At 36.7% G+C, this 17,614-nt stretch overlaps 1 protein-coding gene across 2 annotated transcripts in view; it reads right to left on the bottom strand.

The window, feature by feature from the left end:
• Window positions 1-17,614, bottom strand: part of LOC121430831 (zinc finger protein PLAG1-like) — a 120,945-nt gene that overhangs the window by 100,904 nt on the left and 2,427 nt on the right. Inside the window, exons 1-3 of one of the 2 annotated variants that reach the window (XM_041628247.1) lie at window positions 8,407-8,430; window positions 7,785-7,836; window positions 1,147-1,212 (exon numbers count right to left, since the gene is read on the bottom strand). In XM_041628247.1, coding sequence (XP_041484181.1) covers window positions 1,147-1,212; window positions 7,785-7,836; window positions 8,407-8,415 — 127 coding nt within the window. In that variant the 5' untranslated portion in view covers window positions 8,416-8,430. Of the gene's footprint in view, window positions 1-1,146; window positions 1,213-7,784; window positions 7,837-8,406; window positions 8,431-17,614 lie in introns of those variants that run through there. The other variant, XM_041628248.1, reaches the window with a different exon arrangement.

Here is a 17,614-nt window from a genome sequence, read left to right as displayed (position 1 = left end):
GCTCCAAATAGTCCCAGGACATGTGTCGAGTATACAAGGAGCAACTGACAGTACTTGTATTCTGGTGCTATAGGACTACACAGCCAGTTTTAAGTAGTTCAGGGGTGTTCATCTGCATCACAGCATGCTCATGTTCTGGGTGGCATTGAAGCTTTAGATAAATGAAATCCCCCACCCTCAAAACTTAAATATAAAAAAGTGAAGAAGAAAAAAGATAATAGTAATGAAAAAAAAACCCAAAATAACCAACCAACAAATATGTAAATGAATAAATTATAAAGAAAAATAGTATAGAAATAAAATACCACTTGAAATACATGTATATGAGTTATTGGGCCTCAGTCTTTACGACTTGGGTTTTTCTTTCAGTGGGTTTTCATTAAAGCTTGTTTTATTCCTTGTGTTGTTATTATAAAATGAACAATACACAAACATACAAGCACATGCATAACAATAAAAAACAAACACAACAAACAAAATTTGTGAACACTTCCAAATTAACAAAGTTAATCCGAAATGCATTGAGGATTCTGAAGAAGACGCCGCTTTCTTTGAACTTTGGAAATTATGTGCTCGTCTCAGATGAGAAATCAACAGTGGAAAACTTTTATCTTCATCACATTTGTCAAAGAAGGTATAAAATGGCATAACAAATTACACGGATTACAAACAAAACCTTGTAATTATCACAACATCAGGTAACATTATTTAACAGAGGCAACTTAAAGGTATTGTTTAACTTTGTGAGCAGCTGATTTAAAAAATTCTCAAACAAAGATGAAACATGTGTTCAAGTGCATGTATTAGAACTAATAAACCCTGAAAACAACCATTCTTGAGAATGAAAAGCTAAAACTACAAGGCAAACCCCGATTTTGTAAATAGGCGTCTTATAAACACCTAAATAGTACATATAAGTGTATGGGATGAAATTAAGATGGTGTTTCCGGTCACTTTATATTTCAATTTTTGAAGCACTAAATAATCATTTTCGAACGCAATTTTTTCTGGGCTTCATTTTTGGAACATATCACAGACACAGGTGACAAGTGTGACCTTCTAGCTCAGATTTTTTAAAAGTCAAACCAATGTTAACCAATCACTTTAAAAGAGAAAGTTGTTAAAAAGAAATTGTTTTCAACAAACCGTAATTTGTGTCCTGGGCAGTAGAGTTCTTTTCCTCTAAGGTCTCATCCATGGCTGGGGATTCCCCTAAAATACAAAAATATAAACAATGTATGAAAACAAGAAGCTAATGAAATGTGATTCAGTTATTTGTTTTACTTGAAAAGTATGCACATGTATGCCACTGTGCATGTGACTTTAGACGATCAAACTCATTTTCATTTTCAGCAATTCAGAAGTGTGCAAAGAAGGCTTCTGTTCGTATGGTTGATTTTCTCTCATCTCCTTTCTTGGAGGAAGTAGAAAGGTACAGAAAACAACAAGTGGAGAGGAAATATGAAGGGGGAAGTGAGGTGGAGGATGAGGGGGGGGGGGGGTTAGGAGAAGAATGAAGAGAAGAGAAATGAGAAAAGGTGGTTTCAGACCGCCTCGAAGTTATTCTCTGATCGGGAAATTTACCCCGATCAGAAAATACCAGGTATTTTGGTAATGTGAAAGCAAACTACGCGTAATCTCCCCGAAAGAAAATACCCGCTAAATAGTAGGTACTTGGCGAAATTAAGAGAACTTTCGCAGGGATTTTTCCAAGGTCGCAGGTATTTTGGCGATGTGAAAGCAAATTACGGGAACTTTTAGCCCAGCGTGTCGTTGGGCGCGGGAGCTGTGGGTGGCTGCTGGGCTAGTGATTTTGAATCTCGCGCCTTGCCTGCTCATAAGACCATACTATGCGCATGCTCGTAACAACAGGAACTTATCCCGAAGGGTATGTTTCGGGGCGGTGTGAATGCAGGAATAATTAATGGGTATTTTTTAGCCGAAAACAGTTCCCGTAATTTAACGGGGATTCGTGTGATCGAGGCGGTTTGAAACCACCTACAGAGAATGAGAAAGAATACATGTATGAGGAGGAGGAGGATGGCAATGCAATCAAAGCAGAAGTCTATCACAAATGATACGAGGGAAAATAAAGGAGAAAAGGACAAAAATGAGAAAAGTGTGATTTCAAGCAAGATAACTATTCAAAGAGCATGAAAACTTCCTACCAAGTTCTTATTTCAATTCTTATCAAAAAGGGTCATGCTTGAACTTTCAAGCAAAAAAAAAGAAAGAAAAAAAGACCCTTAAAAAAATATAAAAACAAAAACTAAAAAGAGCAAAGAGGCTCATTGCCAAGTTATGAAATTCTCTTGAAATAAGAACTAAAAAAAAGCTCATGAATGCCTCAACATTCATGCAAGAATATTATAAAAAGAGCAAAAAGGCCCATTGCCAAGAAGTGAGATTCTCTTGAAAATCTTGGAAAATAGACAAAACACCATGCTAAAAAATTCAAGCAAGAATAATCTCAAAAGCGCAATCATTGCCAAGAAGATGTCGCTAAAAAATCAAGCAACCCCGTTTTGTCCTCCGTCACTTGGTTGCACACTTGCACTAAGTCGACAATAGACCTTTCAAATAATGACTTAAGAACACACTTTTCTTTTTCTTCTGACAAGGTCATGTCACTTTGGTTGATAGAACCAACAGATACAGAGCACTTCCAAATTCAAAACACGATATTCTTAACACCGTGCCCTTGATACATGTGAACTTCTCTCTTCCAGAATGAACAAAAGATGTGGAAAAAAGTCTAGCTGATTTTTGTGTCACTGTAGATTTCTCTCAAACTTTTGTTTTAAAAATTTTTTTTTTTAATAAAATGCCTTTAAATATGTATTCTCATGTAAATAGAATCAGCTTTAAATTTTGGGAGGGAAAACAATTATGTTTGCACCCCACCCCGACAGCTCAAGTCTTACAAGATCCTCAACAGTTTTTGTTTCTTTAATTGAACATACCCTCATTTGGCCATACTATTCTAACACTATTATTGAATTTCTATAATCCCCCTGACCCTAATCATTAAAAATATATTTTGTTGTTTATTCTCTTGATTATTCACCAAATATTTACTTTCCTTTCTTTTTCTCTCATTGTCCTGTTTTACATGTTTATATATATTTCTCACTCTTTTATTAAATCTCTCTCCCTAGCTCTCTCTCTCCAAATCCCCCTCCTATTGCCCTTCCTTTCCTTTACTTTCCATTTTATCCCACATGTACCTTTTGAATCATCCTTATCCATGCTCTCTTCCTCTTTAATTCCACCCCACACAGAGCATGATCCACGTACACGCACGCACATCTCTATGAGGAGGGATTTAGGATATTCAGGGATGACGTAGGCATCTCACATTGAAAACGGTGAATCATGTTCAACATGTCTATGCTCTAATGTGATTATTGCTAATTTGCTTCTTATTAAAGCTTGGCTTGGAAACAAATTCTATATACACACTATTACAAGTGGGGCCTTCTCTCCGCACTTTGGCAACAGTTGAAAGTGAATTTGCACAAATGTCCGTGTAAATGGTTATATTTGAAATGTATTTATTTAACCCATTGCTTCCAGGAATTTCATCACCTGTGCATACAAAGCTGATGGGGAAATTTAAGAAGTTTTCTATCATTAAAAGAATACTAGAACCATATTGTTATAGATGCATACAATCATACTGTATTTTTATTAATTTCTTCAAATTCCTTTTTTCTTAAAATTTAAAAACTAATTGAAAAAGTGCACTAACTTTAAAAGGGGGGGGGCATGTTTCATCACCATTTTCTTGTTCTTCTTGTAGCATAATGCTGTCAAAATCAGAAAATTTCAACTGATTTCGATTGGCTGAGAAACAAAGGTGTCTGACTGTTACCATGGTTACTTACTGCAAACTAATGACATGTTGTCAGTGCTGACAACTTCGAAGAAATGGTCCCAGGATTCTAAAATGCCATTAAAATATGATTGGTAAACAAGAAGGGGGGGGGGGGGATGAATGCAGTACATGATGGATAAAACTTTAAGATGGTGATGCTTACCAGAGAAAGGTTGTTTTTGTTGTTTTTTCATAACTTTGCAATTCTATGGAAATACATGTTAAAGAAGGACTAAATGTAGAATATAATCAGAGGACATTTAAAGAGACTGAAGTATTCAACACCTTTGAATATTGAATTCCCCAATAACCTCGCTATCTGTCATATAAAGTCTTGTACCAAGACTATGACCTGAAATCTTACACCATACAGGTGATGCATAATCTCAGCGGGTATATTCTCCCTGAATATCCAAGACAGGTCATTTAGTGCAATTGTAATCTATCCACTATTATTTCAAGTGTAATGCAAACTTGTCAAACAGGAAATTAAACTTATCTTCTGGGGGTAAGACTAGTAATGACTATCACCTCAACCCTCCCCCCCCACATAGATCAATATGCCCATATATATGTGTTTCTTTAGAAAAGGTGTTCAGTGATCACATGACATACATCTACAGTCAAACCTGTGTTTAGTCATAGTGGCAACCTCTATATAGCAGCCACCTGCCTATAAGGTGGTGCTGCACCAGCCTGAGCTTGCTCAATCTCGAGATCTAAAGCCCGATCTGCCCTCTTCGCGATTAATCTCGAGATTCAAGAAACCCCGTCTCCACCATCGCAAGAAGAGCGATTACTGCTCGAGAAAGGCATCGATTCATTATGGTCTGACGCTGCGAATAAATAATCCAGAGTGCATCTGCACCTGCGAATTAGTGAATTCTTAAAATAGCGAGCTATTTCGCAAATAATCCCAAGTTGACTTGGGATTGCAACCTTGATATTAATCCTAGAAGTAGCGCGATAATTGTGAATCCATTACAAATAATCTCAAGATTGTTCAGATCGGGATAATTTGCCGGATCAGAAATAGCGTGCTAATTTGAAAACTCGGGCTGGTGCAGACAGCCCTATAGTGACTACTCAAAAGCTGATTCCCATGGGCATGGATGGAGAATGTGTGTGTGTGTGTGTGTGGAGCAGGGGGGGGCTGTAATAATTGTAGTGCATCACCTGTCTGTAAAATACACATTATGTGCTTCTCATGGGTGGCCATTATACACAGGTTATGATGTGTAGTATAAACATTCAATTATAGTCAAAAGAATGAATTTAAAAAATAACAAGAGAAGAAAACATAAGAAATTATTTTTCATGAAACATATTATGTAGAACTAAAGAATGAACTAAAAAAAGAACAAGACAATAAACAAAATTGTCTTCCATAAAATTCAAATTACATGCAGTTAACAATTAACAAAACAATATGGAAAAGAGGAGACTGAAGAACAATACAGTGCATGCAAATAACAAATGTGGGCAGGTATGATTTCATTTTCATGGAGAACACAAGGAACACCCTTCTCCTGGGCCTTACTCTACTTTCTTTTAATAGTTTCAACCAAGTTTATCTAATCATGTTCTTTTCTGGCACACATGTGGCTTATAAATCTCCCACAAATGTTCAAATTGAGCATTTACAATGTTTCTTTCGTGTTTCCTCTCTATATCGTGCCAGAACATTCGGGCTTTCCAAGTTGGGGCCAGCGATGGCTTGGACTTTGGAACTCAAACTGAAATAACCTAGTTTGTGCCTAATCCAATATTTTTCTCAACACTCTAAAAAATGACTTCTGAATTTTAGTACATACAGGTACACATCATTAATAAACTAATTTTCATTTCTGGCATTAATTTAAGAGGATACTCTGGGCTGAAGATATTTACATGTAGAGTAAAATTCACAGAGCAAAATGCTGAAAATTTCATCAAATAGGATAACAAATAAAGAAGTTTATATTGAATTTTTAAAGTTAAGAAATATTTTATGAAAACAGTTATATATGCACATCCTCATAAATTGTCATTAGGTGGCCTAATGATGTCCCATCCCCACTTTCCTTTTTTCTTCATCACTACATGAAATCATAATTGTTTCATTTTTTTACAGAAACATGTAAATGATGTATGATGATGCCCTCTATCATAAGGCAATAAAGTTGCAGCAATAAATAACTTAATCAGTTGTCAATCCGATTGTTTTACTGTATGTAGTTCTGGGTAGAACAGTTAAAAAAAATCTAATTTCACAAAATACAAAAGAACAAGTGGGAATTTGATATCATCAGTTTGCTCATTGAATATTCATGAAGACATGCCTAGAACTGTTTCACCAGAAAGCAAATCTTTGAAATCTAATATTTATCTGTTAAAATTATATTATTTTTAGCCCAGAGGATCCCTTTACTTACACATAAAAAAAAATAAACTTCATATTTATTTCTGGAAAAGGAACCTGCATATAAAATGGGCACTTCATATAAGGCTCAACCCAGCTTGAACAATGTATAAAACAAGAGAAGAAAACACTGTCAAATAATGTTACATTTGAATCTTAAATCATTTATTATAATTAAAGAGTGGAAAAAAATAAGTTGCGGGCAATGGCACATTCATGCTTAGGCATTCGAAAAACTGCGCTTTCTTCTTTGTGGAACAGACCCCCTGATCATATAGGTTCCTGTTATTAATGAGGTAATTTGGATAATTCCAGAGACCTAATAATTCCCTTTTATAGTGAGACTTTAACAGCTTTAAGCAATCTGGCTTCTAGCATTGTGCAAGGTGACAAACGAGGATTAAAACTCTCTTTTCAATTTCTTTGAGGGGATAATCATGCTGTTTTGAAATTTGGCAGACCAATTAAAGCGCATCCTGTTCTTTGTTATAAAACACTGCAGCTTGTTTGGGTTTAAAAATATATCCAGGACCAGGGTAGTATTTAATTTATTTTTATTTTTTAGGGGCTATTTCTGTTTCCAAATTAGAAAGACACTGAATTTTGGGGGCTTTTATTATAAGTGTTACTTTTTGTGCAATAAGCAGTCAATGGAAAAACAAATTATTCTGCTGTATCATTTTTTTTACATGAACATTATTGCGCATTTTTGTGTGTGGAAGATACAAGTATTAGGGATAATATAAAAATAACGGCTACATTCAATGCAAAACCCTATTTTACATGTAATGTATATGCCTATTAAATAACACATAATAAAAAAGATAAACAATCAGCTATAAATTTCTACAGTATTTTTAAAAAAAATAAGGGATTGCATAATGATCAGACCAAAAATATAAGGTTTTGTTTTGTTTTAATAGTAATTGATAAAAAGAACTCCTACTGAGCCCATCCAATACCTTTTTACCCTTGTATAACTTAGGGTGTGTTTATGCTTCCATTGCGAGGACAGAATCAGCGATTTCAAACTTTGATTCAAAACGCCGATCGTAAACGTGGTTCTGGGAGTGCTGTTTATGCTTAACTTTTCAGAGCAAATCATGATCTCCAGCTGGCTTCGCATCGTAAAGCGAGGTCAAATTGGGCGCGCCTTTTTTCGAAAGTTTTTTTCCGATTGTTGTTATTACGTGGAGATAACATGGAGCAATACGACTGTATTTGCCCGCGGATTTTCATCTCACCCGGAAGCATGTACCAAATTTCATCATTTAAACACGTTTACGATCGTGGTTCTGTTTATACTTCCCCAGAAAGCCTGATTCTGGTCAAACAACGTTTACAAACGCACCTTTTTGTGAGTTTACGATCGGCGTTTTGAAACAGCGTTTGAATGAAAGTAAGCATGGACGCAACCATGTTTTGGACTTATCACGTTTGGAAATGCTGATTCTGGCCTGAAAAGTGGAAGCATAAACATGGCCTAATAAGGATAATTGTACTTACACAGAGGCTCTTTGCCCATGGCTGGAAGGACTGGCCAGTGGGGGACTTGGACCTGTAGTATAGAGGGAGGAAGAAAGAGAGAGGGCGCCGTAGAAAGTAAAGTTTCATTCATCTCTCGATCATCTGTTCATTTTGAACTGAATAAAGAGTGACATGCCCATCACTTTCCACTTTATAACCAACACTCCGACAGACTGAGTAGGATAATAAATTCCAGAGTAACGCACGCATACATGTGCATGTAGTTCACACCAACAACATGTAGGAATGGAGATAAAAACTGCCCGAGTGCCCGGTCTAGTGCACCACTGCAAACACCCCTGGCCGAGCAATACAATAAAATGCATGAAATATCAAGGGTCATGACCCAGTGACCTTTGACCTTACCCAGGATACATACATTCGCAAGCGATTACGCAGTGCACATGTAATGTGCATCCACCAATCTAGAGAAGATATTAAAACATTCACACAGGTGGCACACATGCAAACAACAGTATGAGACATGCTATACAAATCATCACATCTTATTCAGACAAGTTTATTAAAAGCACGCATATCATTCTCCAAAGACACAAAACACTACCGAAACTCAACCTGAGATCTACACATGTATACTGACCAAAGCCATGACTCATGTATATTCTGTAAATGCCGGCACACAGGACTTCTCTCCAATATATTCTGTAGATACATGCACTCTCTTTTTATGCACAATTGCCCAAATGCAAGTAGCTGCACAATGGTCGCAGGGAAACCGATTGCATTTTATCACCAAAGTGAAAAAGGGACCTTGATATCAACAGGACATGTGTAGGATTCGCCACACATGCAGTCAATTGTTGGGGGGTTGGTTCTCACTGGAAACCTGTGGGATAACTAGCCCTGACATCAGAATGTCCTTCACGAAAATAAACACGGTGAGTCACTGACATTCACCCTTGGCAAGTGAAGCGAGAAAGGGAGAGAGAGAACGACTGCAGGGTTTTTTTTTTTTAAAGAAGAACTTTCCCTTATAAACCGAAATGTCAAGATATATGCACACTCTCACTTTTCATCTTCATTATAATCAAAAGATTGAGGGGAAGCGACATGTGGTGGAATGAATCCTCCCGGTACCCGGCAACCCGGCAGAAGTTCTTGCTTGCGCAATGTGCCTGTGTAGCAACTGCCGGTTGCACTGTTTTGCCCAATTAACATGCAAGAAGCAAGAAAAGGTTGTCTTGGGGTAAAAACGGAAAGGCTCAAAATAGGAAATTAGATAGGAAAAATGATGGGAGGAATGGGAAAGACAGTGACAGTAGAAACTGTATTGAAAGGATGAATGAAAGAAAGAGAGGACAATCAACAATATTAAAGGACAAGTCCACCCCAACAAAAACTTGATTTGAATAAAAAGAGAAAAATTCAACAAGCATAACACTGAAAATTTCATCAAAATCGGATGTAAAATAAGAAAGTTATGACATTTTAAAGTTTTGCTTCATTTCACAAAACAGTTATATGCACATCTCGGTCGGTATGCAAATGAGGGAACTGATGACATCGCTCACTCACTATTTCTTTTGTATTTTATTATATGAAATATGAATTATTTTGATTTTCTCGTCATTGTCATGTGAAATGAAGTTTCATTCCTCCCTGAACACGTGGAATTCCATTATTTTAACATTTTGTGCTTCAGGCAAGGAGGTCCTAATCATCAAATTCGTAAAAATTGAAATATTGTATAATTCAAACAATAAAAAACAAAAGAAATAGTGAGTGACATCATCGACTCTCTCATTTGGATGTGACTGGCTCGTTCATGTAACTTTTTTGTTAAAAATAAGCGAAACTTTGAAGTGTCATAACTTTCTTATTTTACATCCGATTTTGATGAAATTTTCAGCATTGTGCTTGTCTGATTTTTCTCTATTGATTCAAATCAACATTTTTCTGAGGTGGACTAGACCTTTAAAAGAAAAGTAGGAAGAACAGAAAGGTTGTTGGAATTGGATACACTGAGATAGAAAGATAGTGGAAAATTGAGTGATAATTCCAGATGGCTCCTGCGTGAAACCTAGAAAAATCTGGACCCCATTTTACTCCCCACACATCATTACAAAGTGATACATTTCCTTAATCCATAGTGACAATGTTAGTGGGCTGGGCTGTATCACTCAACCTTTTTTTTAGGGGGAAAATTACAACATTTGCCTTTTCCATCAACACTTTGTTTTGGTTACCATTTATAACCTTACCCCCCCCCCTTTATTTTTCCTTCTGTTTTTCTCCTTGATATTGGAGTTTAAAAAAAAAGCATAGAGTTCTGCATACATGTAGATAATACATCCACAAGGTGTTTGCAAAGCGCATATCAGGAACACCCATGTAGTCAACCAATTCTGTTGCCAATATTTTTCAGGAATTACTTCCTGCCGGTACTCATTTACATGTACATGTACCTCTCCTGGGTTGAGTGCAGCACAATGTGAATCAATTTCTTGCTATATCATTTAGGTAATCTAGAAGTATGAAATGCATGCAAAAGGCGCGATAGCTCAGTCGGTAGAGCGGGGGATTCGTATTCCGGTGACCCGGGTTCGATTCCCACTTGGTGCGCTAGTGCCCTTTGGTAAGGCATTAATCCTCAGTACCAGGTCCTTCGGAGGGGACCTTAAGCCGTCGGTCCTCTGGTTGCTTGCTTACAAGCATTCATGCTTTCTTAGCAATCAGGTAAAAAATCACCACCAATCAATCAAACCAATCAATCATGTAAAACATTTATTGCAATGCTAGAATATATTTTTTTTTCTTGCCACAGACTGTATCAATCAATCATGTAAAATATTTATTGCAATGCTAGAATATATTTTTTTTTCTTGCCACAGACTGTATGAACCATTTCTTACCTACATGTACATGTTCCCAAAGATTTTTTTTTTCAATAGTACTGTATTACAAGGTGGTGTAAATTGGGGTGGGGTACATGCCTATGCCGAAAAGTGGCTAGAAAAAATATGCACTCATATTATAAACGTCAGAGCAAGAAATTCAAATGGGTCATTCAAGCCTGCTTGCTACTACTTCCACTCTATCATCTAGTCATAACTCGATCCTACTCAAGCTCAGGTAGCGATTGACACTGTGATGTGAAGTGAAGGAGCCGTCATTATAGCCCTCACCAAATTTAGCTCAAGTGCATCGCGCAAGAATATAGTCATGTCGAGCTCCTTACATGTAGGTATTATTCAGCCATGAGTAGAAATGGCATGAATCAATAACTACAGATGCAACATACATTTCAGGATCAGCTTTGGCATTGAAGAAATTTATTCAAACCATCATTTGGGATATTTTTTTAAACTACATACATGAACATACATGTACATACAGTTTGTACACCATCACCCCCCCCCCCCTCCTTTTAAATACACAAGGTGAATTAATGCACTACAAAAAGACCAACCTTTCATTCTCTTTTTGAAGGGGGGTGGTGTGAGGTACAAAGTAATGACTGCAGGATACAAGGAATGTACATGTATTTATAAGCTTTAATGGATGGCATACATGTACCTTGGCACAGGTGGGAAAGTAGTACATTGCATGACTGGGTCAAAACATGCCTATAAAATCTTTTGGTACTGTACATGTATACTGCCCTCTCTCAATTTCCTCACAACAAATTACATATTAAAGGTCAAGTCCACCTCAGAAAAATGTTGATTTGAATCAATAGAGAAAAATCAGACAAGCACAATGCTGAAAATTTCATCAAAATCGGATGTAAAATAAGAAAGTTAGGACATTTCAAAGTTTCACTTATTTTTAACAAAATAGTTATATGAACGAGCCAGTTCCATCCAAATGAGAGAGTCGATGATGTCACTCACTCACTATTTCTTTTGTTTTTTATTGTTTGAATTTGTATTTCATTTTTACGAATTTGACGAATAGGACCTCCTTGCCTGAGCCACAAAATGTTAAAATAATGGAATTCCACATGTTCAGGGAGGAATGAAACTTCATTTCACATGACAATGACAAGAAAATCAAAATATTTCATATTTCATATAATAAAATAAAAAAAGAAATAGTGAGTGAGTGATGTCATCAGTTCCCTCATTTGCATACCGACCGAGATGTGCATATAACTGTTTTGTGTAATGAAGCGAAACTTTAAAATGTCATAACTTTCTTATTTTACATCCGATTTTGATGATATTTTCAGTGTTATGCTTGTTGAATTTTTCTCTTTTTATTCAAATCAAGTTTTTGTTTGGGTGGACTTGTCCTTTAAGAGCAGGTCCAGTAAGATCTGACTCAGCGACCATCTACATGTATATAGAAGGTCCACCTTTCAAGTTTCAACTCCCTCCCCCAACATTGGTCTCCTATCTTATTAAGTAAGTTTTCTTTTATTACATTGAGACCTAAGGACCACCTGCACGGGGGGGGGGGCACTTTTTATTGACGAGAGGATGCCAGGCGCGACCATGGGTTTTGAAAAGCATCCTAAACATGGAAGTATTTTCCATATTCTAAACAAGTATTGGCGTGTGAAACTCTACACTTATTTATTAGAAACAAAATGGTACCCTTGACAAGTATTTCCTGAATTGACCCCTTAACAAGTAAAACCATATTTCAATTATTTCTGTTGGCTTTTATAGTACTGCCCCACTCCCACACCTCGCTCAAATCGGACTTGTAAATGTAGTGTTGGGGCAAAAAGTACATCCTTTATAAAGCATTTTAATCTATAATTCTTATAGTACCCTTGCAAATTTGACCATAAACTCATAGCTTTCCAAGGAAACTATACCCTTTTTCAGTATCTTAGTGTTTTTGTACGTAACATGTCCAATCTTTTTACAGGTTTCTTTGGTCATGCCTGGCATCCACTTATCAATGGAAGTGCCCCCCCCCCCCCCCCGGGACCTGCACACAATAATGAGGTGAATTTTAAAAATAAATGAGGTGAATTAAAAAAATCCTGTCATTCTTGGTTAGTCTTTAGTACAGAATGCACTGTATACAGCATAACCCAGACAATAATCGCATCCAATCTCTCATCCTTTTTTTATTTTCCGGCCATGACCACTTTGTCACAAATAACTGCTTTCCCTTCCGCTGAACTCCATGAGCGAAATAAGAAATCAATACACTCATATTCTTGTGTCGATGTTCATTATTGATTGATCAGAGGATATTCTGTTTTCATTCCTGTATGATTTGCAGCTGTCACATTGCTTTCCATAGATCAAATCGTCATGGTAATAATATCGCCTCCAGCCGCTTGGCCGAGTCCCTGACCACTATTGGAGTTTGTGCGGATTTTAATCATTTCTATGTATGTCTGAGAGCAAACAATATTCTGTTCCCAGCGGGAAAAATCAATCGTACATGCAGTTTCCTTAAGTTTTCATGCGAGAATGGAAATTGCAAATTTATGCCCTGAAACATGTTCTTTTTAATACATTAATGTAGCAGCCTTAATACCAAGACATATTTAAAGAAGAAGAGTTTCGCTAGAGTGAGCACATACATGTAATACGCCTGCCTATAACACGGAAAATAGAGTTAATGGTCAAGCAAGAAAAGTGGGAGGTGGCAACTTTACCTTTGACTGTCTGACCTCAAAATTAATATAATTGCTGGGATCTATGCTAGTATCATACACACCAAATTACATATATGAGCCTAGGTTAAGTTGAAGTTATCGCATTAACAAGGACTTCAGAAGGGTAAAGATGAAAAAATGTCACTGTGATCTTGACCTTTGACCTTTTGACCTAAAATCAATAGGCTTCCTGGGATCCATGCTAGTATCATACACCAAATTATATGAGCCAAAGTTAAGTTAAACTAGAAGGGTAAGGCGAAAACATTTCAGTGTGACCTTGACCTTTGGACCTCAAAATCAATAGGCTTCCTGGGATCCATGCTAGCATCATACACACTAAATTATATGAGCCTACATGTAGGTTCAGTTAAACTGAAGTTATTGCATTTACAAGGACTGCAGAAGGGTATACATGTAGCTGAAAATATGTCAGTAGGTGGTTTCAGACCGCCTCGAAGTTCGCCAGTTCCAGGTATTCTCTGATCGGGAAATTTACCCCGATCAGAAAATACCAGGTATTTTGGTAATGTGAAAGCAAACTACGCGTAATCTCCCCGAAAGAAAATACCCGCTAAATAGTAGGTACTTGGCGAAATTACGAGAACTTTCGCGGGGATTTTTTTCAAGGTCGCAGGTATTTTGGCGATGTGAAATCAAATTACGGGAACTTTTAGCCCAGCGTGTCGTTGGTCGTCGTTGGGCGGGGAGCTGTGGGTGGCTGCTGGGCTAGTGATTGTGAAAATCGCGCCTTGCCTGCTTATCAGACCATACTGCGCATGCTCGTAACTTCAGGAACTTATCCCGAAGGGTATGTTTCAGGGCGGTGTGAATGCAGGAATAATTAACAGGTATTTTTCAGCCTAAAAAAGTTCTCGTAATTTAACGGGGATTCTTGTGATCGAGGCGGTTTGAAACCGCCTATTGTGACCTTTACCTTTGAACCTTAAAATTTTTGACATCTACATGTACATGTATGGTGCATACATGTCATAGATTACATGTTTATTCATTGTGGGGGCGTCACGTCTACTGTAGTAGATACGACTCTCCACTTTCAATCAGAGGGACGTGGGTTCAAATCCCAGAAATGGCATGTTTTCCTTCAGCAAGAAATTTACCCACATTGTAATGCACTTGACCCAGGTATTAAAGGTGAATGGGTATCCAGAATTTAGTCCTTGAATGCTTTAGCGCCTATACAGCGGCTGAGCAGAGCTACAGCCAGGGTAATGATATCAAGCTCAGTACATGCAATTATCGTAGCTGCGCTATAGAAATGGAAAAAGAATAAAGTCCTCAAAACTGCCTTTTTGTTTTAGACATACATGTACATGTACAAAAGTACTTCAATGAATTCTGTTCAAATGCACATTCAACAAAAAATCACTACATGTATATGCAAAATGTTTCATGAAGTATTTTGTACATATATTAAATTAACTGGACGCTCTAACTTTTACAATTTTGTTCATCAAATTGAATGGGATGAAGTTTATCAAATTTGAACAGAACATTTTGTATTCAGGGGGATATTTCACGATTACTTTTTTATTCAAACTCACTCAAAAAAATATCTTATGAAATATTATTTGGAAGCATCAGAGCGTGACAGCTAACGTCAACATGTCAAATATTTCTCAAGCTAAGCTATGCCTACGCATATGCCACAGCACAACTCTCAGTCAATCATCACCGCAACACACAGCTCAATGTCAATTATCACCGCAACACAGGCAGCTACGGTATACATGAATACACTCGGGCACTGACTGTACATTAACTCATCAAAAATCCGCACTGAAAATCCTAATTTCTGTCTTAAAATTGGGGGATCTGTGCCATATTTCCAGAGCACTATTAAAGTGAAGCTTAGTTCAGATTCAAAGAGTGGGGTCATGGAAAATTACTATAAATAAAAAAATGTGAGTAAAGGATCTTAATTTCTTGCAAATTTAGGACGGTATCTTCAAAATTAATCCAATTAAAAAAAGAAATGTTTTGTTATCAAAGTTACGGCGTGACCTGGTGCAGCACAGCGTTTTGAACAAGTGGAATGCCTCTGGCAGTCTCACCTGCATCACATGAAAAACTCAGCAGTGCTGACTTTGAAAGCTACTGTAAAATAATTATTCACAAAACACACCATTCATACATAATGATACAATACTACGTTCATTGACATTCGACCTTGATTGTTTGACCTAAAACTTGTCAGTGATACTTGATAACCCCTACATCCACATTTTATACACTATAAACTTTGAAAGGTCATGCGACCTGAAACTCGCACAGGATGTTCAGTAATACTTGATTACTCTTATGTCCAAGGTTTATGAACTAGACCAATAAACTTTCAAAGTTATGATGGTACTTCAACAAATACCCCCAAACTTGGCCAAAGTTCATTGACCTTTGACCTTGGACATGTGACCTGAAATGCACACAGGATGTTCAGTGATACTTGATTACTCTTATGTCCAAGGTTTATGAACTAGACCAATAAACTTTCAAAGTTATGATGGTAATTCAACAAATACCCCCAAATTGGCCAAAGTTCATTGACCTTAAATGAACTTTGACCTTGATCATGTGACCTGAAATTTGCACAGGATGTGTAATGGTACTTGATTACCAGGGTACTCTTATGTCCAAGTTTCATGAATCAGATCCATAAATTTTTAAAGTTATGAATATGATGGTAATTCAACAAAAACCCCCAATTTGGCCAAAGTTCATTGACCCTAAATGACCTTTGACCTTGGTCATTCGACTCAAAACTCAGGCAGGAATACTTGACTAACCTTATGGCCACATTTCATAAACTAGTGATATACTTTCTAAGTTATGCTGTCATTTCAAAAACTTAACTTTAGGTTAAGATTTGGTGTTGACGCCGCCGCAGTCGGAAAAGCAGCACCTGCAGTCTCACTCTGCTTCACAGGTGAGACAAAAAATGGTACCCGGATATCAAGAGTTGAAACTAATTTTTCTGAAATGCAGCACCTGTGATTCTAAAAAATCCACTCAGTTTAGCGTCAGAACGCGACAGTAAAAAAAAAATAAATGCAGTTTTCTAAAATAGGAACACCAACTATGCAGCATTTAGCTGTACCAAGACGGTACTGGATTGGACCAGTCGGTAGGAGCTCTCTACATCAGAGGATGCAGACACAGCAGAGACTGTCAGCCTCTTCACAACATTCATATTTTCTATAAATTCTGTTTTGACTTTATTCAATTACCGGGGTATAAAATAAAAAGCTATCTTACATGTAGTACCGGTAGTGAAAAATGTATGACTTTTAAAGTTTATTTATGTCAGTGTAAGGGATTTTATTTTTGATGTTTGCACATTGTTTAAAAAAAATTGGGTTTAAAAAATGTGATTTAATTTAGATCTATGCAACATACAACACATAATCTAAAAGAAGTCTAAAAAAATTGTCACTTTTGTCATAAGTCCAATTCATCTATCATTTGTTTTCATGAATAAGTTTGTCCAGAGATCATTTTTATTATTTACCAGAGTGCTCAAAAACTTTCAATTTGAGCATTTAATTTGAAACCTCTAGTTGATCTGAAATGGAAAACCACAAACTCTCTTTTTTAATTCGGAAAAAAATAATTAAAAGAATTCAATTTAATTCAGAGTCAAGTTCACACAGTGTCAAAAAACAAGACAGCAACCCTATGAAATAAACTTAACATTGCAAGCAGTATATCCCCACAGTGGCTGCTAAGGCAAGGTTTATCATTGGATGAGTGTAAAGACCCCGCTCAACAGTAAAGATAGACACAAAGCCAGAAGACTCTCTCCCATTTAGTATAGATCTACTCAGTATCAAGAAAAGAGACTATTGTAGATAGATCTAATTTCAGAGACAGTCTCCAGTTTGGGGTCCACTTTCCCTTTTTTATTTACTTTGCAAGAATTTGATTTATACCTTGATGGGAAAAAAACATGGGAAACATAAGTAAATTTGTCATGAAAAATTACTCCTCTTCACTGTCTTTAGAATTCAAAACTTCACCATCTACTTTTGATTTCATACCACTTTTTGTTATCCACACACAAAACAATTGGCCTTTTTACTTCAGCGAGGCAAACTTTTTGTAGGGAATGACTGTGTTGATTTGCTGTTTGCTTCTTTTAATCCTTATGTAAAGCAAGTCTTAAATCATGCTAATATCACAGATTGTCTCAGCCCATATTAATTGGAGA

The sequence above is a fragment of the Lytechinus variegatus genome, chromosome 17 (assembly GCF_018143015.1).
Source record: "Lytechinus variegatus isolate NC3 chromosome 17, Lvar_3.0, whole genome shotgun sequence".
NCBI lineage: Eukaryota > Metazoa > Echinodermata > Echinoidea > Temnopleuroida > Toxopneustidae > Lytechinus > Lytechinus variegatus.
Note: the sequence above shows the minus strand (reverse complement) of the source record. Positions and strands in the feature narration are given on the sequence as shown.